General features: G+C 34.8%; 1 protein-coding gene and 1 long non-coding RNA gene across 2 annotated transcripts in view; one reads left to right on the forward strand and one right to left on the reverse strand.

Moving 5' to 3' along the window:
• The first annotated feature begins 452 nt into the window (after positions 1-452).
• SLITRK6 (SLIT and NTRK like family member 6) lies at positions 453-8145 on the forward strand. The gene is made up of 2 exons (XM_036392348.1): positions 453-957; positions 4243-8145. The coding sequence occupies exon 2, from the start codon at positions 4261-4263 to the stop codon at positions 6781-6783; it is 2523 nt and encodes an 840-aa protein (XP_036248241.1). The 5' UTR covers positions 453-957; positions 4243-4260; the 3' UTR covers positions 6784-8145.
• Positions 3259-27677, reverse strand: part of LOC118692490 (uncharacterized) — a 74499-nt gene continuing 50080 nt past the window's right edge. The window contains exons 2-3 of the long non-coding RNA XR_004981161.2: positions 6306-6420; positions 3259-4367 (exon numbers count right to left, since the gene is read on the reverse strand). This is a non-coding gene — a long non-coding RNA (uncharacterized LOC118692490). The remainder of the gene's footprint in view (positions 4368-6305; positions 6421-27677) is intronic.

The following is a 27677-nucleotide window of genomic DNA, read 5'->3' on the forward strand; positions in this document are numbered from 1 at the left end:
TGAGTGGACTGGATTGACAGCTTTACAGTCTCATTTATATATTTGAATAATTCTGCGCTTCAACATAGACATATTTTCCAGAGGACAAAGTTTCCCTTGTGGTGTGTTTTGTGGAGTCTATTTGGGCTGGAATGCTTTCAGGTTTCTAAAGCAAGCATTTGCAGATAAAAACTAAATACAAGGACTGCCCAAGAGAACAAACTGTAAGAGCTGCAGTGGATGTTTACTGATTTTTTGCAAAATAGGGTATTAACAGCCGTTAAGAAATCTGGAAGATATTTAGCTGAATTTTACTTTCTGAGGCTCACTTAGATAAGGGGAAAAAGAGGTGAGAGAAATTGCAGGAGGAGGAGCTGATCTGTCTCAAGGTGGAGCTGTATCTTGTATTAAATGACATTGGCAGATTAAAGCTCTCTGGTGGGGAAGGGCTTAAAGGCTGAGTCAAAAGCCAAGAAGTCTCTTTATTTACGCCTACCTCCCAGCCTCTGGCAATCTGACTAATAACAAACTGAGCTAACAAGAAAGACTAGAAAGAACAGAGAGAACACAGGAGCAGATTGCATCTAAAATTCTGACAAACCAAGTGATCAAGTCAAGCTCTGCTGAGCATCTTGTTTGTTTACTGCATCCAAATGCTTGCAAACAGTTAACTATATGCAGAAAAGTCAGCCTAGCTGTGAAGTATGCTGTGAATTTTAATTGAGGAAAAAGGACAACTGCTTACAGGATGGTCTGACGTGCACGGCTGCCTGGAAGATTTTTTCAATCGAATGCTTTGTACTTTGTCTTCTGAACAAGGATTTTAACTTTATGGAGCTGTAGTGTTACCGGAGCTTGCAGCAAAGGGAAACTCAGAAGAAAGTGTGCATTTTTCAGAGGGAAAAAATTATATTGCATGGAAACAGCTGCTCCAACTGTGCATTACTGAGTGTACCAGGGAGTGTTGCTGCTGTTCAGGTAAGAAAGACTCCAGTTAGTTAATTAGCTAAGCACATGAGAATTTAACTTCTCAGTAAAAGTTGCATTTTTTTCTGCATGATTTTGTATGATTTTTATGTTAAATGATGGCAGTTTATATTGTATTTTAAACAGTTTGCAGGGACATTTATTCAAACTGATTACTGTGTAGAATATGTGCATTAAGGGTTGTTCTTTAACTCTTGAGGTAGAAGAATGGGTGTTTGATTTTATTTCAAGCGCAAAAATGGTCTTAAATGCATCATCTGACTGTAACTCCCATGAGAATTTAATAAAAAATCCCAAAGGCTTTTAGAAATTACTAATTCTTAGCTTGGGGGTTGGAAAATCATCAACATAGTCATTTTTTCTTTTAAATAATTAATTAAGACAACCAAACAAATAAACCCCCAAGCATAATGAAAGAAGCTATTTCAATGTTTCAAAACCAAATCAATTATTACTTTGCAATCATGAGATGCCTTTGCTGTAAGGTGACTACTTCTGGAAGTATTCAACTTTGCCTCACAGAAAAAACTGTGACATTTTTTAGTCTTTTAGAATTCCTACAGAGTTTAGTTACAGAATGCAGTCAGCAGTGACTTACATGAAAGCAGATAAAAAAAACTTAAGTTACCATGTGGAATTTGCTGAAAAACCTCACCACATGAAAAGGTCAGTTTTTCAAGTCTTTCAAATTACATTTTGTTGTATTGTAAATTCTTTCAGTTCAATGTTAATCTGTTACACGAGAGCAGTTTTTATTTTACAATAGTAGCCCACTGAGAACTTCATTACATGTTTCTGCGTGTTTAGAAAAAAAAATGGAGAAAGGAAAAAGAATAAAAATCTCCTATTAATTTTTATTGTGTGGGTATATATATGTGTGTGTGAGAGAGTTCTGGCAATGCTGCTTACAGAAGTATGACGATGATTAAAATGTGAATGTTTTCCAATTGGTTACAAATGTTGTTACTTTCATCTCTGAGAGGAAGGCTTTCATTTTAGTAACCTAATTTCTCAATATGCAATAGAATGCAACATGTCTTAAAGATTTCTTTTTTCATTTAATTTTGCTCAGGGACTTTATAAGTGTTGTTTGAATTTGATACGGATTGACGCTGGAATTTCTAATGAGAAAAAGTGTACAGAAATAAAGTTGAATTAGTCATAGTGTAGGTTTGAAGCCAGCATCTGTGTCAAGAGCTTGTATTTTTTACCTTGGGTAACTGAAAGGATAGTGATGCATGTAAAGCAAGAATAAGTCTCTGGCATAATATGATCCTGGAATTATCCTGCATATTTTAAAATAACATCTTGACATGATGTGTCTTATCAAATACTTCTTGGGAAAACAGACTTAAAGATGTATATATTAAACATGGGCAGCTGGAGTTCAAGGAGGGTTATATGAGGCAACAAAATTATATTGCAACTACTAAAACAAAGATAAAAGCTCATATTTTTAAGGACACTTTTTCTCACACTGTGAATTGCACTTACTACTTATAAACTCGTATTTCTACTCTCACTTATCAGAAGCTACTCATGGAGAAAAACAAAATTCACTGTGGACACACTTGCTGTTGTTCTTTGTGTGTGTGTGTGTAATACTCATGCCACAGCATTTAAGTGCTTGCATGTGTAAAGCTTTGCAATCTGTTCTAAGGGAAGCCTTGAGAAATAGTGTTTCTAGTAACAAAGGTGCATGATATTCAAAGTATGCATTGATGAGATGCCAAATCATATGACCACACTATAAAAATGTTCATGCATGTAGTTGAATTGATCCTTGTAAACATTCTAATCTTTCAGAAACTGACACAGTTGGTGCTGTAGTGACTGTACTTCATCTTTCAATAGCCTAGTTTGAAAGATTCTGACCTTTATTAGATGGATTACTTAAGAGTCTTGCTTAGTTCAGTACTCAAATAAATAGCACACCCCATAAACATTACTGTTTTTAAATAATCCATTGCATTTTAGGGGATTTTTTTTGTTATTATTTACTTTTTTTGTAATGTGGAAATACTTAACTAAAGATTATAAACAGTGATTTCCCTCTATCTTATGTATCAAGAGTTACCATTGGTCTTGCTAATTAGGCAGCCTTGACAGAAAGAAACAGAGAATCTTCTAATAGACTATAGGACAACTTAATTCAAGCCAATAATAAATGACTGATTTAAACATCTAAATTTTACTTGCAACTCCATAGCTGTATTGTAATGATGCATTTATCAAGTGTTTCAAGGTCTAAGATCAGATTGAAAGGTGATAATTATATTACATAACATATAGTTGATAGTAGTAATAATTTTTAATTTGTAAAGCACAGTCAGGTCCATATACATTTCACTGTAGAAATTGATGATTATTATCATTGGGAGGAGTCTAATATTTATCTCAAAAAGTTTTCCCTTGCTTGCTTGTTTTTTCTGGCACACACTGCATTCTCAGTTCTCTTTTTTTAACGTTGTGTATGCAAATTTTTCAGTATGTACATTACATGCAAATGTTACACTACTTTGTACTGTGGCCCCACTTTCACCCACAGACTACAACTTATGCATGAAAATTTAAGCAAAGAGAGATGATTATTTTGTCTATGTCCTTTTCAGTTTGTGGGTACAAGGATTTCAGAGGAAATACCCTTTGATTTCCATACATAATGCAGAACTGTAGACAGATTCCCTGTATCCTGCAAGAATGGGCTTTTGCTCACAACACATTACTGATCCAAACCAAATCTTATTTCTCTTCAGCAGCTGGGTAACATTAAGTTAATCTTAGCAAGGTAATCTTAAAATTTGCAGTGCTATGTAGTGACAGAAAGCAATGGTTCAAAATATTATATTAGCTTTGATATAAGTTTCTTGGAACAGTAAATTATTACTGTTTTCCACTGGCAGTCTATACAGTATATGAATAAAACCAACACACCTGATTACATCCTACTTTGGCTATCAGCATGAAAGTACTGAAGATTTCCCCTTATGACTGTTTATTCATTCAGTACATCAAACTAAATTTATATTCTCTAATTAGAAAATAATTCAATTGTTTTGCATGATATGATAGCACTTGGAAGGAGAAGTAGCTCAGCGATGAATATTAGGAATGTTTTTTTCTTCCTGTTATGCCAGGGAAAAGAAAAACAAAAAGAAAAAAAAAACCCAACCAAAAACAAAAAACCAAAACAACTCAAGCAAACAAACCCCAAACAAAAAACCCAAACCCTGTGAAATCATGACTCTATTATTAATTTTTTTTTTTTTTTTTTAGTAAAATCTGCTGGACAAGATGAAGCTTTGGATTTTCGTTCTATGCTCAATTGTGGTTGCATCCGATCCTTTCCAGTCACAGCCTTCTTTTTCTTCAGTCAGAGGATCTTGTCAGAGTCTGTGTTCCTGTGAAGAAAAGGATGACACCATGATTATCAACTGTGACAAAAGAGACATCAAGATGATATCAGAAATAAACGTCCCACCATCACGGCCTTTCCATCTTAATTTGTTAAACAATGGTCTGAGTATGTTACATGTGAATGATTTTGCTGGCCTTGTTAATGCTATTTCTCTGCATCTTGGTTTTAACAATATAGCAGATATTGAGCCTGGGGCTTTCAATGGTCTCAGCCTTCTTAAGCAACTTCATATCAATCACAATTCTTTGGAAACACTTAAAGAAGATACGTTTAATGGATTGGAAAATTTGGAGTTTCTTCAAGCAGACAACAATTTCATCACAGTGATTGAAGCAAGTGCCTTTAGCAAGCTCAACAGGCTTAAAGTGCTTATTTTGAATGATAATGCCATTGAGTATCTTCCTCCAAACATATTTCGTTTTGTGCCATTGACCCATTTAGATCTGCGTGGAAACCAGTTACAGACACTGCCCTATGTTGGCTTTTTGGAACATATTGGAAGAATACTAGACCTTCAGTTGGAAGACAATAAATGGGCCTGTAACTGTGATTTGTTGCAGCTGAAGATATGGCTAGAAAACATGCCTCCTCAGTCCATAATAGGTGATGTTGTATGCAATAGCCCTTCAGTTATCAAAGGCAGCATATTAAGCCGGCTGAAAAAAGAATCTCTTTGTCCCACCCATCCTGTTAATGAACTTGAAGATCCTTCAGGGTCACTGCCCTTGGTTGTAACCACCTCTATCAACGAAAATTATCTATCAACTAAGGTGATTCCTCTCCTGAAAGCTCCTACTAAAGAACCAAGTTTAGTGCTTCATACTTCCAAGCCTACTACATTTCCAGGAATCTCTTGTCCTGTCCCTTGTCACTGCACCAGCCATATGCTCTCAGGAGTTCTTATGCACTGCCAGGAGCGAAATATTGAAAGCTTGTCTGATTTAGGACCCCCTCCTCCAAACCCTAAAAAGCTTATCCTAGCTGGAAACATTATTCAGACGCTATTGAAATCAGATCTTGTGGACTATGCCAGCCTGGAAATGCTTCACCTGGGGAACAATCGCATTGAGATCCTCGAGGAAGGTTCCTTTATGAATCTGACCAGACTACAGAAACTATATCTCAATGGCAATCATCTTACAAAGCTAAGTCAAAATCTCTTCCTTGGCCTTCAGCACCTTGAGTACTTGTACCTTGAATATAATGCCATCAAAGAAGTTTTGCCAGGGACATTTAATGTAATGCCAAAACTGAAAGTTCTCTACCTAAATAACAACCTTCTGCAGGCTTTGCCACCCCATATCTTTTCAGGTGTTCCCCTCACCAGACTAAATCTGAAAACAAACCAATTTGCTCATTTGCCTGTGAGCAATGTCTTGGATGAACTGGATATGCTGGTACAAATTGAACTTGAAGACAACCCTTGGGACTGTACTTGTGATTCAGTTGGACTGCAAAAATGGATACAAAAATTGAGTAAGAATACCATGATGGGTGATATTTTTTGTAAATCTCCCGGACACTTAGCAAAAAAAGAATTGAAATCCCTAAAGAGTGAAGTCTTGTGTCCAGGTTTAATAAACAGCCCTCCCCTACCAACCCATGCCAGTTTTGTAGTTGTGACAACTTCTTCTCCTACTGCCAACACCGCAGACACCATCCTGCGGTCTCTTACAGATGCTGTCCCACTTTCTGTTCTAATATTAGGACTGCTCATTGTGTTTATAACTATTGTGTTTTGTGCAGCAGGAATAGTTGTTCTTGTCCTGCACCGGCGCAGGAGATGCAAAAAGAAGCAAGTGGATGAACAAGTGAGGGACAGCAGCCCTGTTCACCTTCAGTACAGCATGTATGGGCATAAGACAACACACCACACCACGGAGCGCCCAGCTGCCACTCTCTATGAGCAACGAATAGTCACCCCAATGGTTCAGGTGTACCACAGCCCGTCCTTCAGCCCCAAGCACACCGAGCAGCAGCAGGAGGAGGGAAGTGAGAATGAAGCTAATGATTCCAAATACCTTCGCCGAAGTCTCCTGGAAAGAGAGAACAGTTCACCACTTACAGGTCCAAATGTCAAATACAAGGCTACAGATCAATCTGCTGAATTTCTGTCTTTTCAGGATGCTAGCTGCTTGTATAGAAACATTCTTGAAAAAGAGAGAGAGCTGCAGCAACTAGGGATCACAGAATACCTAAGAAAAAATATTGTCCAGCTCCAGCCTGACATGGAAGTTCGTTATCCTGGAACACATGAAGAGTTGAAGCTTATGGAGACACTCATGTACTCCAGGCCAAGAAAGGTTTTTCTAGAACAAACTAAAAATGAGTATTTTGAGCTCAAGGCTAATTTACATGCTGAGCCTGACTATCTGGAGGTCCTGGAGCAGCAAACGTGAAGTGATAATACATTGGGCTGGGGCTAAATTTCTGTGATTTTACTTTAAGGTGGAATCATTGTAAATAAAAGTGCCTTATAAAAACATGTCAACAGTCAGAACTTAAGCACAGCAGTAATCCTAGCAAAGAAAAAACTCAGGGATCACTGTGGGAAGCCATGGGGTTGTGAGCAGGCAATATGTCAAACCCCAAGTTAAGCAAGAATTTAGTATGGTTGAACTGTGTGAGGAAGATTGCTTATTGCACTATTCCTCATCATTTTGAAAAGGTGTATATGCCACTCTCCGTTCACTTCTCTGTTTCCCAACCTATGGAAAAAAAAAAGTTCATTTCCTTTACCCCTTCTTCCCTCCATTTAATTAGATTCCTTTAAAACAACAAAAAGACCAAAAAAAAAAAAGAAAAAAAAAGAAAATTCCAACACCTGTGTTTGTATTTATAACCTTAGAGTGTATATGTTAGGTTAGTACATGCACTGCATACATGACCACTGTCTACAACTACACCTTACATACCTTTACAATAAATATGAAAGGAGTTGAAAAGTTGTTATACTAAATGTCAGTCAAAAGGAAAACAGATAAAATATTTTTGTGTATTCACCCAGAGCCTGCAAATATTTAAGTATTCTACACAGAACTTTATGTGAATTCTGTATCAGTATGTGGAAGGAAAAATATGCATCTATGTTTACCCAACATCTTCAACAAAGAAAACTGCAAGCCTTTTGCTACTTTCCCTATCTGATAGCTTTACCTAAGTTTGGACAATCTTTTCTTGAGCTGCTGCTATAAGATATTGTGCATCACTGGTGTTTCAACTCATAATCCTGGGTAATTTGAAAAGCTACTGAGAATCAGCTGTAAATATGTTACTGTGTTTAATAAGTTTGATTTTTTTTTATAAATATATATATATACATATGTATATAAATAACTTCTGTGCTGGCTTTAAATATTCTTGAAGGAAATGAGTTTGCTGTGGCTAGGAATTTCCAAGTGCATATACAGGTCCTTTTCCACCCTAACCAAAAGCAACGCTCAGACAGAATTGCAAACTGCAACAATACACACATAAGGAGGAATAATAGTATATAGCTATTTGTATAAAAATATATTTTCTGAAATTAGAATAAAATAAGGTGTTGTGGGAAAAATAGGTTACAAACACATAGAACACTGCAGGTTTATTTTTGCAATGAATTCTCGCTAGATTTATATTTACTATTTATTCTGTATAATTTTGTATTTTTTTCTTTCCAACTCACAAGAGAAGAAAAAGCTTACTCCTGGCTAATTTTCAAGCTAATCAAGGAACTGCTCTCTATTAATGAAAAAGAAATAAAGAGTTTTTTAAATGTCTTTTTCTTAAAGGTTACTTTTTAAAGAAGGCAGCAACTTCTGCATGCACAAGTTTAAATCTACTTGGGAATTAAACACAATGATTCTCTTGCCATGTGGACAGAAGCTTCTTATCCTGAGTTCAGTAAGGTCATTCAATTTCTGTGCATGACTGATGTGGTGCCAAAACACAATTTCTGACCTGCATCTATCTTCCTCCAAGCAAATCTTTTGTAAACTGACTATGCATGAGTTTGTTTTTTTTTTCTAATTCCTATTTGTAAAGTGAAAAATCAGCTTAATTATTACATGTATAGATATGTATGCTAAATTTAGCATTGAAATCTTGATAAACGCAAAGTGAAAAGATATATATTTCTTTAGTTCAAAATGCTGTCCATGTCTTACCTATTTGTATATACAAATTAGAGTTCTTCATATTCTTCTACATAAGTTTCTGACAAAAATTTCCTATATTATATATGAAAGTCAGATTCTCAGTTCTTTCAAATTTGCATAGACATAACAACTTTTATGGTGCTATACTAATTTCTGTAGTTTGAGGATCTGACCATCTTTTTTCTCTGTTAACAAATCAACTTCCTTATTAATATTTTTGAGGTGTTACCAGTTTTTTATGGAAGTAAAACCTGGCTTTCATAAATCAAAATTTCAGTTATTAGAGAAGTATTATTTCTTCTTTCTATATCTGAGAATAATTTAATCAGACAACCTGTGTATTTTGGAAGATTATGAAGAGTAAATGTGGCAACAATATATTTTGTTCCATTGCTATCTTTATTCCAAATTATGAAAGACAATATTGAATATTGCTTGTGCAGGTAGGGGTGAGAAAAAAGGGAAAATGTGCGTGCAATAACTTTGCATTAAATGAGTTCTATGATGTTATTTTAGATGTACTTGCATATTCAAGTTCATGTAAATGTGTTTCATGAGCATAGAACCTATGAAAACCCATGCCTGGATCTGGAGGAGCAACTGGGGGACAGATGGGATGGCTTAGAGCATTAAAATGACACTAAGTGTCTCCATTTAAAGAATTTTGTTTCACACAGGTAAAAAGAATCAAATAAATTTATTACATAGAATAATTAAATACAGTTAAAAATTGAATTTATTTAATGGAAATAGAAAGCTTTGAATGCTGAATCAGACATGTTAAATTGTTCTTTTTCAAATTCTCAGATATCTCAAATTAGAAAAAATCAGAATAAAGGAAAAATCAGAAAAAATCAGTAAAGGAAAAAATCAGAATACAAAAGTAAATGGTACTTGATAACAGAGTTTATTATTTCAGTGTCGTTGATTTCAGCAGTTATTTCAAAAAAAAAAAAGTGTGTAAAAATAACACCCTGCAATTGGCAAGATGAGGGGAAATGGTGATTCAAGCCCTCCGGCTTAGATTTAAGAGAAATAGCTTCAGACTAAAGACAATTGCCACATGCACAGATGTCACTTTGCTTAGCTGCTAACAGTTACTTGGCAGAATGTTGAGGACAACAGTGTGGCAAACATTTTTTTCCCTTGCAGTCTCAAAGCATCAGAAGGAAGAGTGAGCTAAATTAGTGTCAAAGCAAGTCAGTTACACAGCTGTATGGGAGCCTCGCTCAGCAGGATTAAAGAGACCTTTACCATTTAGCTTTCCTTCAGAAGGGAGAGTCATGCCTTTCACTTTATAAGGACAACTGTGCTCTGTGGAAGTCTGTATAACACTGCAAGTGGTTTGGCAATATTCAGGAATCTCCAGGATGTGGCTCACTGTCCACTTTCCTACCATCATGTTGCCTACTGGGCTGCCATGTAGTGAGACTTTATAATGAGAAGGGAGGGGTCTGCCTTACATTCAGACAGTGATTTTTCCAGCTATAAGGAAACTGTACAAAATGCCATAACAAAAAAGGACAAAGGTTTGACATCATATGATCATTTTTCAGCTAAAGAAAATCATTGTCTGCTTATAAAAATAAAATCATGACATAAGAACGGCATCACATAAGAGAGAAGGATGTGATATCCATTCCTAGAAGTTTCTTGGAATATTCTAACAACTGGAAATGTGTTGTTGATGTTATTGATGTTTGCAGAAAGATGGGAAGAATATTCATAAATTTACTTGTTAAAACCCTATTGTCATTTTTTTTTTCTTCAGTGACAGGCACAGTTAAGTAGTTTGATACATTTTTACTTAGCTACAATAATGGAGGTTGGAAGGCAAAGCATGTTTGACAGTGTGCAACAAAGTGGATCCATTCTTTTCCTGTCAGGATGAGAGTGTAATTGAGTGTGAGAACAGTTCTTCGTCAAGCACACTGGTGTAAGTGGCAGCTATGATGTTGTTGCTAGGGTACCTCAAGGTAACCAACACTACCATTTTTCACCTCACATTTGAACAGACCTGTTCCCTAAATAACCATATTAAAACAATTAATTACACTTTTTTGTTTTAAACTGTTCTTATATTTTCAACTTCATAGAAGACAATTGTCTTCTCTTTCTTTTTCTTCCTGCTACAGGTAAATTTCCCACAAACTTTTAGCACTGGCACTTGATTGTATTGCCTGCAGTGATGCCTCTCCAAGCTTTTTAAAATAAATAAAACCCAACCCTGCACTTAAAAAACCCTATCCAACAAAGAATATAAGTGTACACATCAATTAGGACATTTGCCTATTCAGAAATGGCCTAATATTTTTAGATGTTCTTTTCCATTTGAATGACAGATCAACCTTTCTGTCATCTATTCCAGACTGAAAACTAGTTTGTACTTATTTTCAGTGATGTGTCAAACCTATCAGATTTGAATATGATCCTTTTTAACTTGCAGTCATTGTTTCTCTGATTGGAATCTGAGGATCAATTTTCAGCCCCTCTTTGCAAGACAAAAATGTTCCCTGTATGACTCCAAATGGAAGATGTTTGCCATGTACCATTTAACTTACCTACAAAGAGATTACTAATTGTATAGTGTGTTAAACCAAAGAAATAAGTTTGGCCAGGATGGGAAACCACAGCACCTTAGAAAGATTCATTTCTTGTATGTTAATAAAAAATAATAGTTATCACAAATAAGACATTATTTCACAGGATAAAGTGATAATGGCAAGAGGAAAAAATGGGGACTGAATCTCAAAGTCATCACCAGAAGGAATTCTGGATTATCATTCTGAGGATGTCAATGTCTACAGCAACACACTTTATTAGTCATGCCGAAACAATCTGCAAGTTTCATGTAGATGTACTGAAATCATCCTGAGATTGAAGATCAATCAAATGCTTAATTCAAAAGATCAGAAACTTTCTTAAGACTGGCACATTTGTCTTCTGTTGTACTCCCTAACACAGAATATCTGCATTTCCATTAATGAATTTCATGCTCAGCCATAGACTACCCTCTGACATTACAATCTGTTGCAATTGAAATCTACTCCTTGGAGAGTTTTTTAATTGTCTTCAGTGGTGAGTTCCTCTGGGACCTGATGATTGGTGCACCACTGGGGATCTGAGACAGGGAAGATAATCTTGTGTTATGAATCAAAAACTGTCTTTCTTTTTCAATTTTCTGAAGTTTGTGATATTCTTGATATTGTTTGAGGAGCAAATCCTTCTGTTCCTTAAAACAGAAGTGAACCGTAGCTGGAATCAATATATTTTCCATAATGAAAAGAGAAAGCATGGTGGGTTTTTTTCCAGCACATCTCCTAACAGTCAGCCTTGGCTTTTTGACACAACAGAACAAATTCTAAAGAGCCACAGTCTAATGGAAAGCAGCTAACCTTGAGGAAGAACATAAAAGGCCAGATGCTGTTCAGCTCTATGAAAGCAAAATGCGATGAAGAATTTTTATTTTATTTATTCAGCTTCACCAAGATGCAAGAGTGTGAGTACACGCACACAGTACATTTCATAAAATATTTACCAAAGTTTCATGTTCTAAGACATTAACTTCAAAACATTCACAGTATGTGAATATTACTACTGGAAGGACTACTTCTACTTGATTTTTACTTACAGTTTATGAAATGGAATGCTGGAATACGGAAAAGAAGAAACAATATGGTTTCATGCTTCAAGGAGAAATGTTATTTATTATAATTTCAGCTGTTTGTTTTTGTTAAAAAATTCATCCAGACTATTTCATTTTCAGATAATTTTTTTACAAGTTTAGAAGTTTTAAAATTCTTCTAGTTTTAATTATTTACCAAATAAACTACAGAAGAGTAATTACTTTTTCAAATAGAAAGAAATCTGAAACCCTTTATACATGAAGAAATACTATAGTATGCCAGGATAAACTTGCTTTTTAAAAGAAACTGTGAAATTTGTTTTGTCAGCTCTTAAAAGTTAGCATTATTTTTAGTTTTAAATTAAGACAGCACAGCATCTTTCCATTTTTCAAAATTCAAAGCCAACATAACACTTCCATAATGACGCATATTTGGGTTGAATGCATGTTAAACAGTTCCATTGTAAGACATATTAACAAAAAAATAACAAACTTTCAAATATAATCTACTACTTTCCCTCATATTCTCAACTGAAATGGCGTAGTGTACTGTGTAATAATAATAATTTAAAATGTACATTTCCTGGGAAAGGAGACCAAACTAGACAAATTCTTTTGTATCTTTGTTATATATGCTTTTTGGAGAGTAGAATATATGGATTCCCATTCGTGCAGCACATCATGTTTACACAGTTCATATGGCATGCAAAAAAGAAGGATTTGGCCTAACTAATAGTCTATGCAAGCATGATTTTTGTCAGTGGAAAGCTGTTGCCATTGCAATTTTAAGATCTTGTGTGTCAAATATCCTTTAGATATACTTGTTACATCAAATCCCATAGATGTTGTTTGAGGAGACCCCATAGATATCAGATATCTATGAAACTTGATACAAGAAGTTTCAAGCTTGATACAAACAAGACTCCAGGCTGAAAATTCTGGGATAGTTTATTGGAATCCAGACACCCTGGAATTTTGGGTACTTGGAGGGCAGTGAAAAACATCTATCATTTTTAACAGAGGAAAGGTTCTTGAGCAACAGTTTAAGACTTGGATTGCTTTTCTCCTCTTGCTCATCTTGAGGTGCTCAGTGTTCCACAATGTTGTATCACATTACTTAAGGATGAACATAAAACATCACTAAATCTTGTGTTAATGTAGCATTTAGATGCCATTTTAAACAAAAGGTAAATGTTTCCATCAAATAATAATGAAATGAAGATTAATATTTGGAGATTTTAATTGCCTTGTGTTACACAAGTGTCTTTAAGTAATATATCACTTCTGGAGAGATGGGGGGCAGGTGGCATTCCTGATCACTCTCACACATTCGGATTTCCTGAAGGGAAATGTTGTGCAGAAGATAGCTATTTTCATGGTGCCATACATAATAGTATGAAGGCTGAATCATATTTTATAAATTCTAAAGTAATTGTTTATTATAGGCTCTAAGGACTAAAATGTCATCTGAAGTTCTTGCACTCTCAGCTTCCTTGATTATTTTTATTCATAAAAATGAGTGCAGAATATACAGAAGCTTTATTATTCCCCATATAAAAGCATTTATGTAAAGAAAAAGATTCCCCTCTGAATTTTTGATTAATGCCCTGATCCAAGGGCCGTTAAAGCAAAGGAATTATGTTTTTCAGATACAGAGTAATGCAGAAGCATCTTAGAAGTCTATGGTTTTGTCTGCACAGATACATACAGATAAAAAGTACTTACAAAAGTATTGGGGTGTTGTTGCTTCCTATTGTTTTCCAAACAGCATAAGTTGGAACCAGACAAAACCAGAGCCTGTTCTTAACTATAAGGCCTGACCATATGCTAAAATAAATACTTTACAAAATTTATTCTGAATACTCCCATGACACAGTCTCCTGAAAAATGAAAAGGCATGTGTCTGTTCCTTCCCCTCATTTTTTCTAACACCTAGTATGTTAAGAAGATCACAGTGTGGGTTATAAAGGTAAATGTGAATAATAAACACCTGAAGTACATTGGAATAATAAGAAAACCATCTTCACTACTGCAGCATTGAGATACTGTACCTAAAGTACCCATGGAACCTCACACCCTTGAAGCAGGAGGCTGGACTAGGCAGCTTCCAGAGGTCCCTTCCAGGGACAATATCTGTGGTTCTAATATGATTCTGCAAAATATTTTTTAGGGCAAAATAGTCTACAGTCTTTCTTTTCTATGCACAGGCTTCCTGAATAAAAAGTTAAGGAAAAGGCAATAGTCACCAAACACTGACATGAAATAAAAGCTTTTCGTGTAACTCTTTCTGTAACATGCAGATACAGTCATTTGGATTTTGCATCAAATAAACAGTACTTCTTTGATAGTGGTATATTGGTGATGGTGAACTCTGGCTATATAAGTTTATTATTAAAAGCACTTTCTTCCAGAATAGATGACTTCAGATTTCTAAATAAAATACAGAAACTATCTGAAACACTTGAAGAGTGTCCCTTTCTGTACTGGTAGAATTAATGATTCTTGTTTTCATGACATACTGCTGGTGTAATTCTTCACTCATTTCAAAAGTAACAATCATAGTTTTTCAAAATTTCTTCCAGGTTTTAATTCAATATGTTCTGTTTGTCAAAAGGACAAATTATTAAGGAGTATATAAGTAATGTATGTTTTAAATTAAAAATTATTTTACATAAAAATTCTGCTTTAAATCTTTCAAATTATGAAGCAGCAATTGGAACAAGAGTCTTTGGTCTAAGTGCAGTGCTTCATGCTACTTAGTAATCAGCTTTTTTAAAATCCTCCTATGATATGTTATCTGCTACCCAAAACCCAATACTTCCATACAGATTTAGGGCAAGTATTTATGCAATTATATTTTCATGTTTCTTATAGTCTTTAGCTATTTAAGTTAGCTATTTTTGAAGACTGGACACTAAATGAGTCTTTGATTTGTCCTAGGATGGCTGTTAATAAGGTCGTTATATGTACTTGTACAAATATTACATACTTGTATATCTTTGTGAAAACCAAATTTCTCAGACCTAACTAGACCTATATCTGGAAATGGTTTCCTAACTTTTCTAATAGAGTATTTTTTAATAAAAATGGCTATAATTTGTATGCTTTTGATAGGTCTGTTATATATTAATCTTGTAAATTAAACCTCTGAAAGGTAGTACATACACAGACATGTTCTTACCAGACCAATTATTTAGCTACATGTGGACGAAGCAAAGGACTGAATTAATCACAGATAGTCATCCAAAATATTCAATAGAAAAAATTCTAGCTTGAGATTAAACATGAACATAAGAGTTCAAAAGTTTTTTAGGAATAAACAAAAAATACTTGCTATTCCTAGAGTTTAAAAGCAGAAGATTAAACACCAATCAGGTAAATCTTTGACAAAGAACATAAATTAAAAAATGTATTTGTTTTCTACCTAAATATGTAAATACACTGCCACATAGTTTTGAAATTTTTATTCCTACATAAGGTGTGTTTTTCAGACAACAAATAGCCAACACAGCTGTGGAATTTGCCTGACTTAATACACAGTTGTATTCTCTTGGTACTGCAGTGAATCCCTGGTCTCACGTCTAAAAGGTAGATCCGAGAGAGGACTGAAAAACATTGTGTTTTAATTAAAACAAAAATTCATTAAGATATTTCAAGTATGTATCCACTGTTCTCTGCATAACTTATCATTTTATTTGTCATCCATCTCATTTAGTTCTTTATTTTCTTTCCTTTTTTTTAATTTCTTTTTTCATGTATGTAAAATTTTGTAACCTGGATAAATTTAAGTTGTGGGGTTTTAGGTAGCAACTGTTTGTTGTTCACCACTGGCCAAGGATCTCTATAGTGAGCTTTTAAAACAACACAGATCCTTAAGGTCCCAATAAACGTACTAGTGTATAACTCATTATTTTTGTTCCTTTCTCTTTTGGTGTAAAAAAATCACAATGCAAACAAGCAAATAAATATTTATATGAGGAGAGGAAGAAAAAGAATTACATCTCAAGTTGACTTGGAATTTTCCATCAAAGTACAACTTGATGGAAAAATATGTTTTGCTTTAGGAGTCATATGCTTTCTATTCGTTAAAATGAATGCGTTTATGAACAACATTTAATAAATATTTTGATATTTTACTTCCTGTTTTCTTACAGTCCTTAGCAAATTTGAAGTTCCAACTTTTTAATTTGATCTAATGTGTGTAGAACACAACAGCTCATTTGTGTAGCATATCTGAGATTATCAGTTCTCATTACCTTAGTATAAGAATACAAATTATTAGGTTTGTGTGCCAGACTCTTAAAATGCATTCCTGGATAGGATCTCTCATACCAAATGACTGCCAGCCCCGCAAGCCTCTGCGGGAGCTGCCTTTGGATTAGTTGCTGATGTTTATTCCAACCTTCTAAAGGAGATTGTGGAGGAGATAAATTGTACCCTATACTTAATGTTCACATGGTAGATGAAAGAGCTAAGGAACCTATTTCCACAGCTGGGAACAGCTTCTACTGGTGGATCAAAATTTTTTACTGCAATTATGTTCTAACTAGTTTAGAGACATGAAACAGTAACTACTGAGAAACACCTTTTTTTAAAAATATATTTAGGAAAATATAAAGTCATTCTCTCTGTAAGATCTTGTCCTATTTCCTCAGGTTTTGATGGGTTTGATTTTTTTAATTCCTTTTTTTTTTTTCTTTCTTCTTAAGTACCTAAGTCGTAAAAAACTACTTAATTTTCCTTGATATGCAGGAATAGGCGTAATTTTTTTAAGACTAATTGCTGTGGAGCAAGAGGAAGCTATATCATATATTAATGTTACATAATTATTTCTTATTTTCTATTTAAACATCATCGTCTGCCTAAGTCTTTAGCTTTACCTGTGAGACTTTCCTAAAGAGAATATTTTCCTCTTTCCACCAGCAAAACAGAAACACAAATTTGAGAGGAAAAGATTCACTGCTAACATATCTGTGGCAGAGGTTTGTGTGTTTTTCTACCCATTTACCTACTAACCTTTGTTAAGCTGTTGCTGTATTGATGGATCAGTTTTTCCACTCCAGCTGCCATTACATCTGTTTGTCAATCATTCCTATTAAACATGCATTTGAATACAAAACTCGGCTGGCCTATCAACAGATTAAGCTTCAAATTTAGGAAGTTCAACAAGTAATTCCATCTTTGATAAAAGGTTTGAATTGTCTGTATGAAAGAAACATGGCATATCAACTATTTCCTTTATGGTTTGTAGTTATTAGAATAGAATATTAGATGTATTATCAATGACAAAATCCTGGCACATGAAAAAATTACAAGGTCCAAGATCCTCACTAGATCCAGAGCACTATGGCCCCTCCAACTACTGATGCTGGGACCTCTGCCTGCTTTGAAAATAAACCCATGCTATTAGCAAGGATTTTCTGTAGTAGTTGATTTGGACAGCTAAAACATTAATTGAAATAACGATAAATTTTTGGCTTTGTGTTTATGATGTGCTCCCTTTTGCCTGTAACAAAGTTTGAGTAGTCAGTTTCACAAAAATTTCTGGTGAAGTAGAGAGCCAGGTATGGCATTAGTAGGATTGAATAAGACATATAAAGAACATAAAAAGGCTAAGGTTTAAGCACCGACACAATATTTAGGCACACTGACTTTTATATTATACCTTTAACAACCTCTCATCAGCAGAAGTTACTGAAGGTTGAACACTTCATATTCTGTACCATTTTAATCCAAAGAGCACAATTTACAATAATCTTTCTGAAAGATCATTAGTTCATAAGGCATACAGCTTTTTTCAAGAGTAATTATGAAAATATTTAAATCCATTTTAAAAAGTAACTGAAATGCCTTTCTTTGAGGACTTCTTGAGTACAGGGCCTTATGCTTTTGGAATGTAAGTTCCTTTTTTACTTCAGTCATAGTCATTCCCTGACTGTTTTGAAAACATTTTAGAAACCACAACTGCCAAGTTCAAATTGTGCCATACATATTTTTGTGACATGGAGTTTATAAAGTTTCTGATATTTGACTATAATTTTTAGATACTTATACCATCTATTAAGAGTTTAGCTGGAAATTTACATTAAGAGTTTACATTAAGAGTTTACCTGGAAATTTACATTTGTGTAGATGGTTTGGTTTCTGTTGCATATAAATATGAAGGAGTGGTTCATCATCATTAAGAATGCTTGGACTTTGTCTCATTAACATAGTCTTCTCCATTTAAAGGAAATTTATATAAAGCAATGGATGCTACAGGTTATGTATCCAGTTTAGAATAAATTTTGTGATAATCAGCATTATTTTGTTCTAAACAGAAAACTCTTAAACAGAGCATATTTATTGAAATGGAAATACAAAGCTTTGATGTAAGTTTCTTTAGAAAGTGAAAAAAGAAGCTGAACCAGACATGGTGGTTTGTACAGACTGTGTGTTTCCAAATCTTTTTGACATGCTGTCCAGCAGAATAAGCCAGATTACTAAGGGGTTTGAAAGGAGACTTCCTAAGTGATTTTAAAAAGTAATACAGTTTCTTAATTCATCAACTGTTATTAAATTAGTGTGTTCCCTTAACTGTCACCTCAGGTTACATCCAAACACAATTCTACAGTTATGTCTAACCACGGGGCATGTATTCACAAAACCATTTAAAATGCATCTTTTTTTTTACTGATATTCTCTGTGTATTGTTCCAGACTACAATTTCTTTGTAATGATTGCAGAACAGCAATATTGTTAGGAAGATGAAGTTTAATAACATGTCACATCTTCAGCTTAGAAATCATTTAGTGTAACAAACAGATGGATGTCTTTCTCCTTCAAAGCAAGTACTGTTGTAAACTTTCCCTCTGAATGAAAATGAGTGAACAGCAATTTAAAAAAAATGTTTGTGTGTAAAATGCGTAAAATATGCACAAGTATTTATGTGTACGTCTATACGCTTCCACCACAGGTTTGTCCCTCATGCCTTTCCTTAAAAAAAACCCAAAAAACATCATGCAGTCCCCATCTCTGTTTTTCAGGTCACATCTGAAAATTCATTTTCCATTATGCTTCAAAAAGATTTTAAAGGTCTTATTTCTGGTTTTGGTGAATAAGCAAGCCATTTTTTTTTTTATTTAAACATTTCAAAAGAAGTTGATCCACATCCAAACACAGTACAAACAAAGTTCTTTCTATCCCTGTTTGTTTTTCACACTTAATAAGCCACTTCACCTGCTCACCATCAAGAGCAGATTGATCTTCACTGGTGCTCACACATTCATTCACACACCTACACTCACAGTTCCTCAGACCACACACACCAATCTTTATAGAGCAGACAACATCTTAAAAAGAAAAAGTCAGTCAGTAAAATATAAAATAGTCATTCAGAGGATAGAGAAGCTCAGATTTGTGACCACCTGTGGAAACTGACCATACATAAGTCTATGGGACCTTATGAGATGCATCCCAGAGTCCTGAGGGGATCAGCTGATGTAGCTACCAAGACACTCTCCCTCATACTTTAAAAGTCATGGCAGTCAGGTAAGATTCCTGGTGACTGGAACAAGGGAAACAATGCATCTACATTTAAAAATGCCAGAAAACAGAAGACCCTGGGAAGATCATGAACAGATCCTCTTAGAAGCTTTGCTAAGATAATAAAGGACAGGGAAGTTGTTTGAAACAGGCAACATTGCTTCACCAAATGCTCTAAACTGGGGAGAGATGGATTTTACAGGGGGATTTTATGGGGTGGATGAGGAATTGCTTGGATAGTCACATCCAGAAGGTAATGCTCAATGGCTCAATGTTCAGACGGAAATCAGTGGCAAGTGGTGCCCCTCAGGGGTCCATATTTGCATCAGTATTCTTTCATGTCTTCATCAGTGACATAGTTGGATTGAGTGCACCCTCAATCTCTTTGCAAATGACATCAAGTTTAGTGGTTCAGGTGACACACCTGAAGGACGGGATGCTTTTCAAGAGGGGAAAAGCGGGCTCAGGTGAAGCCATATGATGCAAGGTGCTGCATCTGGGTCAGGACAACCCTCAGTGTCAAAACAGGCTTGGAGTTGAAGGGGCTGGGAGCAGCTCTTCTGAGAAGTACTTGGCGGTGCTGGTGAATGGAAACTGGACAGAAAGATAAGAGAACCTTCACCAGCAAGTAGATGAAGGAGATTTTCTTCCTCTGCTCTGCTCTTTTGAGACACCACCTGTACTGTATCCAGCTCTGGGTTCTTCAGCTCAGGAAAGAGGTAGACCTGTTGAAGTGGGTCCAGAGGAGAGCAACAGAAATGATCATAGGCCTGAAGCATCACTCCTGTGAGAAAAGTCTGAGATGGTTTGGGTTGATCAGCCCGGAGAAGACCTCAGGAAGACCTCATCATGGTCTTGCAGTACATGGGAGTACAAAGGGAGCTTGTAAGAAACATGGGGACAAACCTCTTGCATGGACCTGTTGAGATAGGACAAGGGGTAATGAGTTTTAATTAAAAGAGGGTAGATTTAGACTAGCTATAAAGAAGAATTTTTTACTATGAGGGTGGTGAAACACCAAAAGAGTGTCCCATCCCAGGAAAGATTCCAAGCCAGATTGGATGGGGCTCTGAGCAACCTAATCTAGTTGAAGATGTCCCTGCTTATTACAGGAAGGTCGGACTAGATGTTCTTTGAGGTCCCTTCTAACCTAAACTATTCAATGAGTATGTGAACTTAAGTACTTCACCTAATTTTGTATATTTACTTTAAATTTATTTGTAGAAGAACAAGAACAGATCTGACCTCAGGAAACACTTATTTTTGGGAATGAGTTTCAGGTTCATTTTATATATGGTCCTGTAAATCTGACATTTTTCTCTGTCCTTTAAGCTATATAAGTCATTCTGTCATGGCTCATTCATTAGTGGATTGATATATCAGCATTATTTGTTGATAATTAGATCTATCAACTATTTCTACATCCAGATATTCCTATTTATCTTAGTTAAAATCAGTGTAATTCACAATGCTTCCGATTCAAAACTCATTATTCTTCCGAGGAGAAAGGCAGGACCGCATTCTTCATTTTACAATTCTCAAAAGAAGGACATGTAAAATGGGATTCATCCCAGGGTCTTTTTTTTGTGGCTGAGAGAAAGACACATTGTCTCTTCACAATGTAGATATTTAAAGTAAATCAGATGAATCTGCTCTAAATTTTTTTTTTCTCTTGTGAGTATAATAGGAGATCAGGTGATGTAGACACCTTTATCACAGCTCCCCAAAGCTGTATGAGGCAGAATCCTCACAGAGAGCTGTCAGGACTTTTCCAAGTTCACAGGAAATACCTTGCAAAGGTAATTCAGTGCAGGTCCCTTGGGTCTCATTTGTAGAAATTCTTTCCTGCCTAAAAGAATTGTACTGACAGTCTATAAATATAACATTTATGGGGTTTGGAGGGGAATTACTGAAGGTGTATTGCTGGGAGGTAAAAATGCTTTCCATGATTTTGTGGTCACTTCAATTTAATTCTTTCCCTCCTGTAATTATTTTCGTACTTCTGATTAGTCATTAAGTCACTGGTTTCCTGATTATTTGATCAAATTAATTTCCATACTGATTATCTATAATTTTACCAGTTGCTCAAACAATTTCCATTTACTATGTTTCTAAACTATATTAATAAAACACTGAATGTGAATATCTACGTTAAGTCTGCATTTGCCTCTCATCCTTTCAGTACTAATAGAGGAAAATAAGACATTTATTAAATGCAAGTGTTACTTTGGCTTCATTCTGTAGAGATTTTTCATAAAGAGTAATTATTTTAAAGTATGTACACAGAGTAGAAAATAATTCTAAACAAATATTTAACATGTAATTTGCATGACTGCCCAATGGCCTGGCAAACAATGAATTAGGATTATGATTTTATGAGAGGCCTTTTCAAATACAAAGCATTTTGGAAGACTGACTTTTAATATTACTGGGTGGGTTTTTTTTTTTCTTTGTAGTACTTCATGTGCTGAACCAAAACTTTAAGTATTGAGTATAATATATTACAACTTTTGAAAAATAAATTTGGGCAAAATACTATAGAAGCATATATAACATATGTTGAAGCAGTATAGCATATATTGCTTCAGCATTATAATCTGACTTGAACAGTTAAAGCTGGCTTGATATATAAAGCTCAATTATATTACTGAGCTTAAGTTATGGGACTTTTAAAGGTAATGACACCATATACTTTATATTAAAATTTTAAGTGTCTTAATATATTCACCAAAAGCTGACTACACCTTTGAAGGGAAGGCGTATATATATATTTCTATACACACAGACACATACATACATATGCATATAAAAATATACATATCTCCAAGCTTTTATAGATATAAATTATAGCTATCTCCAAACTTATCTTCTGTCTCATCACATGCTATAGCACTGCATTTCATGTAGCTGTAACATTTGGTTTGGTAACTGGTAACATTTGATTTAAGTTTAAACTTTATGAAAAAGAGAAAATAGAAAACAGATATTTCTATTGGGAAAAAAATCAATGACAAGGAAAAAAACCTGTGGCACAGGAACAGGATAAATAATAGCAATGCTATTAAAAAGCTCTGGAGCCTAGGACTGTATATTTAAGTGGATTTGCCATACCAGAAGAGCATAAAAAGCAAATTATTAAAGCATATATATTTATTAGAAATGGTGTACTGCTTTCTCCTTTTCACATATTATTATCCAAACTACCTTTGCAGTGAATATGTTATCTATCACATTTGCCTGACGGGCAAATCATGCATTTATACTTACAATTTTGCCATTGTTTTGACTAATTCAGGCAAGATTAAGAAGCAAAACCACACACAGAAATAATGTGAGGCCGCACAGAGGAAAAAAGTGCGTAATGGATCCATTTCCTTCTCCTTGTGAAGGAGTACGTTTCTCACTTTTTAGAACAAGGCAAAGGACAAGTGAGGGAAAGTGAGTCAGCCTAAGCTGAAAGGGGCAAACTATACCAAATGAATTTGCATTCTCCAAAAGCTGTGACTGATCCATTGGCAAAACATCGCATAGTATTTGATACATGAAGCTTTATACATTTCTATTAAATTATCTGAAATTCTCCTCTAAGTGAAAAAACAGATCAAAAACTAGGGTTTGTGAGTCAGTTACTGCAAAGTTATTAATGCTTTGGGTTCTGAAGGTGGGAGGAGTGTACAATACAGGGACGTTCACAAGGCACGTCAGAGCATTTTCTGTGTTTCAGTGGGGAGGGCATGTGTAACTTTGAAAAGAAGTTTGAGATATTTTACAATATTATAGAATGCTATTTAATCTATATGCATTTAGCCTTAAAATCTTTCATTGTTTTTGCTTTTCTCATACCTACCAAAATTCCCAGCTCTTTTCTCTAGACTTCACCAGATGAAAGACTTATAGAATCAAAACCTTTTTTTTAATACAAAAGAAAAAATTGCAATAAGGTGGGGGATTTTTTGTGTTTTTATTCAGATCAGATGACTTGAAAGTCATAATAAGGGACAATAGACATCAACAATAATAGGCATATAACATATTTTTAAAAAACTCTTTACACAAGCACTAGATATATCTATTAATGACAATCTAAACTTTGACTAAAATAACTCCAGTCTTTAAAACTTTTTGATGCTGCACAAATTTGTCAGTTGACAAAGAATTTTTTTTTTTTAACCTGGAGGAATTTCCAAATACATTCAATTCTGAATACGCTGCAACCCAGTGACTGTGGAGATGACTTCAGATATTGAAAGAAAACATGTATCATATTCCATTCAATGGACACACACTCCCACCATATACACAAAAGGGTCACACAAGCACAGTGACCATAGTCTGGTAAATTCACTCGGGGTTGATGCTACTAACAAGGGAAATATTGCAGCTATTCTCCACAATAGTATGTATGTTGAATAGTCAGAAATAACATGTATGTTTACTTCAATTTTCTGTAATTTAAAGATTGTAGAAATAAGGAACTCTTAATGGTTTTATGGCCACAGAGTATTCTAAAAAAAATAATTTTAGGAGGGTGTTTCTCCTTCATCTGTTTGTCTTCTATTAGTTCACCACAGCTTAAATTTTTAAAATTGTTTTAGATTTTTTTTTTAATAATCAATGAAAATTGATGCAGCATTAGACTAGAGACACTGACTTAAGTGTCCAAATGTAGTTGTCTAACCATCTGTCAAGGTCAGTGAAGAGCTAGGTAAGAAAACCCTTGGAGCCAAGAGACTAGTCTGCTAATCAAATGTAGGTGCTTCTCTTAACGTGCTACGTCCCTCTAGCCTCTCTTGCCTCAATTGTCTGATTATCCCCTGACCGTAAAGGAGGCTTTGACAGCTCTCAAGGCTGCACTTTACTGTTACAGACTTGCTCTTTCCCTGGTATAAAGAATTTCAACTTCTCTTCTGCCCATAGAACAAGCTCAACAGCAAGTGTGGAGACGCTCACTGTGTCATGAATTTTTCATAATAAAGATCACAAAATTTACACCATTCTTTAGGAAAGATGAGGAATAATTGCAGAAAACCTAAAGAACTGGTCCACAAGAAGAGATGTCATGGCTTGGCCTTGTTTAGATTGAAGATCACTGTGTTCTCCAGGATGATGTGGAGAAAGCAGGAAAGAATTGAGGTGAAGCAAGAATGACCAGTTCAGCTTTAAATTGTTACTCTGGCCAGTGGCTTGAATATCTTGAATTTAAGCTTCGTATTGCACGTCTTGTGAATCATCTGAATTTTTTTGCATGGATTGAGTTTTAGTGTCTTCATTGATTATTATATTGACTTGTATTAATGACAATATGCTCTTCAAACAGCATTATATTTTTGCTAACCTGTAGCAACAGACTAATATGAGTATAAATGACAAACTATATCTGCTGTTTTCTCTCTGTCTGTATGTTTCATCCTTCCTATATTCGTAACATCTGTAACAGGATATTCCAGTCAGTATTGTTCCCAATGCAGCCAGAACAAATAGCTTTCCACAGAATATGGGAATATTTGCTAGAATCTCACCTGCTTGTATTGATGTATTCTGTTTCATCAGAATACACGTGGTTTACATGTTGCCATTGTTTTGCCTGTACAGACACAATCTGTCTCTTGAATCATATAATTTAGAAACAGTTCCATTATTTCAGAGACATTAGTACTGCTAAATAGGTTTTGTCATCTTATTTAAATCATTTTATATAAGCATTTGCTGTCAAATGCATGCTTGAGACTTTGTGAATGATTCTAGCCTACAGAACAACTGTCAGCATCAACAAAGTTATCTGTGCTAAAACACAGATGCCCATATTAAAAGTAAATGCCTTTCTTATTCTGTGGAATATGCAAAAAAAATTAACCACATCCCATCTTATTAACTGATGAAAAGTGATGCATTTTTCTCCCCAGGATTCACTGGAATACTGGTTCTGGTTTAGAAATAAAAACTGTATTTTAGTTATGGAAAGAATCTATTCATTACAGTTTTACATATGCAGGCACAATAAAGACATTTGCAATAGATTTGCTATAGACATTACGAATTACTATGAACATTACACCACAATATAGTTAACTTACCAGTCTAAATTTTACATTCATATGTTTAATATAACATTGAATTAGCATGTATTCCATGATGTATATAAATTAATCTTTTAAATGCCATGAGTTTTGTAAGCAGCTGTATTTAACATTCTAGAATCTTCAGCAAAGTTACTAGCAAAAGCTTCCTTTTTGATAAGTATTAATGTTAAAATTTAAAACAAAATAGAGCAAGAGGTAGCTAAATATGATTTTTTTTCTGATTTTCTTCATATTGGCTAAAATTACATAGCACATAATTCAGAAAACGCCATCTAAATTTTAATTAAATTTCTGAATCTGTACAATAGCCTGAATTTACATTCAAATTACTAAAAAAAGGTAAAATATATATGGACTGTGATAGTTAGTCATTATGAGCATTTAATATTCACTTCAATATTGTATCTCTTTGGTGTATGCAACATGTAACAAAATTCCCTCACTCTAAAATGAGAGGAATCTCATTCTAATAATTTCCAGGCTTTCATGTTGTATCTTTCATTGGTGAGCTTGAAGAAAATGCATAACACATTATATCAAATATCTCTTTAGTGGTAGGCATAACTACACTATTTTTATTTTATAGCTACATTATGATTTGCCTAAGGGGCCTCAAAAAGCCAGAGGCCATTATGCTTTAACAATTCCTGGATGATTGAATAAAATAGAAAAAAAAAAGACTAATTATGGATTGAAGTTGTGTATTTGAAATTGAATTAATGTATTCAGAAAATTTTTGCTCTGGACTCAGTTTTAAAGGATTAAAAGGCCAAACCATGACAAGGTTGGGTACTTTGAAGGCTGATTTAAATGGTAAGGCTTAATCATCTTGTGGGTATGGAGGCATAAATCAAAATGGATTAACAGTTTACAACTTAGCGTTTTAGTCTATATAAACTTTGCTGGATATTTTTCAAAGTCAATGAAGAGTGATGAGCCCCCTAGCACATTCTTTAACAGTGAAATGAGTTGTGCCTAAATAGTATGCCTGTCTTCTGAAGGCTTGTATCTGGGAAAATTAAGTTTACCTTTTTTGACCCATCACTCAGCTGTATCCAACTCCTGAGCATACACTGTGGAAACTATGTGTGTTTGTACAGCACATGTGAACTATTAGATGTGAAAAGAAGCATAGGTGCCTCTGTGCTCAGAGTTATCCATGCAAGGGAATTGAGAACCCTGTGTTAGAAACCAAGGGCTCCTACACAGTGCAGAAGAAGAGGTACTTTTTCCATGGTCTTGTAGTGATGGGACAAGGGCGAATGGATTTCAATTATATGAAAATATATTTAGGTTAGGTATAGGAAAGAATTTTTACTATGAGGGTGGTGAGACCCTGGAACAGGTTATCCGGAGAAGTGATGTCCCATCCCTGGAGGTGTTCAAGGCCACACTGGGTGGAGCTCTGAGCAGCCTGGTCTTATGAAAGGTGTCCCTGCCCACAACAGGGGGTTGGAACTGAATGATCTTTAAGGCCCTTTAATACAAACCATTCTATATTTTTATTAAAGTATTACTACTCTTACCTAACTGACAGCCTCCTGTTTAGTGCTTAAGTGACTGTCATGAGCATGAGAAATGTACATTTGCAATCCTTCATGCATGTAGGGGAAACTGAAGCGCAGATTTTCGTTGTACAAAAAGATACTTCAGCCTGTCACGTTTGTTTAAAGGCATTTCACAACCTCTCATCAAAAGCATTATAGAAGTATACAGGAGGCTCAACTACACTTTCTGTGTCATATTATTTCTTAAACTAGGATTTTCAGGAATAATTGGGCAGATGCTATGATGTTCAGGATTTCTAACCTGAAAATGTTTAGTAATACTATCTGTAAAGTCTGCATTAGTATAAACTCCTTTCACTTCAGTGACAGAGGAATAGGCATTAAAATTTTAGATTTAGGTACCTACTTCCTATTTAA

The sequence above is a fragment of the Molothrus ater genome, chromosome 2 (genome assembly GCF_012460135.2).
Source record: "Molothrus ater isolate BHLD 08-10-18 breed brown headed cowbird chromosome 2, BPBGC_Mater_1.1, whole genome shotgun sequence".
NCBI lineage: Eukaryota > Metazoa > Chordata > Aves > Passeriformes > Icteridae > Molothrus > Molothrus ater.

Excerpts from the sequence above, each read along its gene's own strand:
- SLITRK6 (XM_036392348.1), top strand. The coding sequence starts at position 4,261 with ATGAAGCTTTGGATTTTCGTTCTATGCTCAATTGTGGTTGCATCCGAT.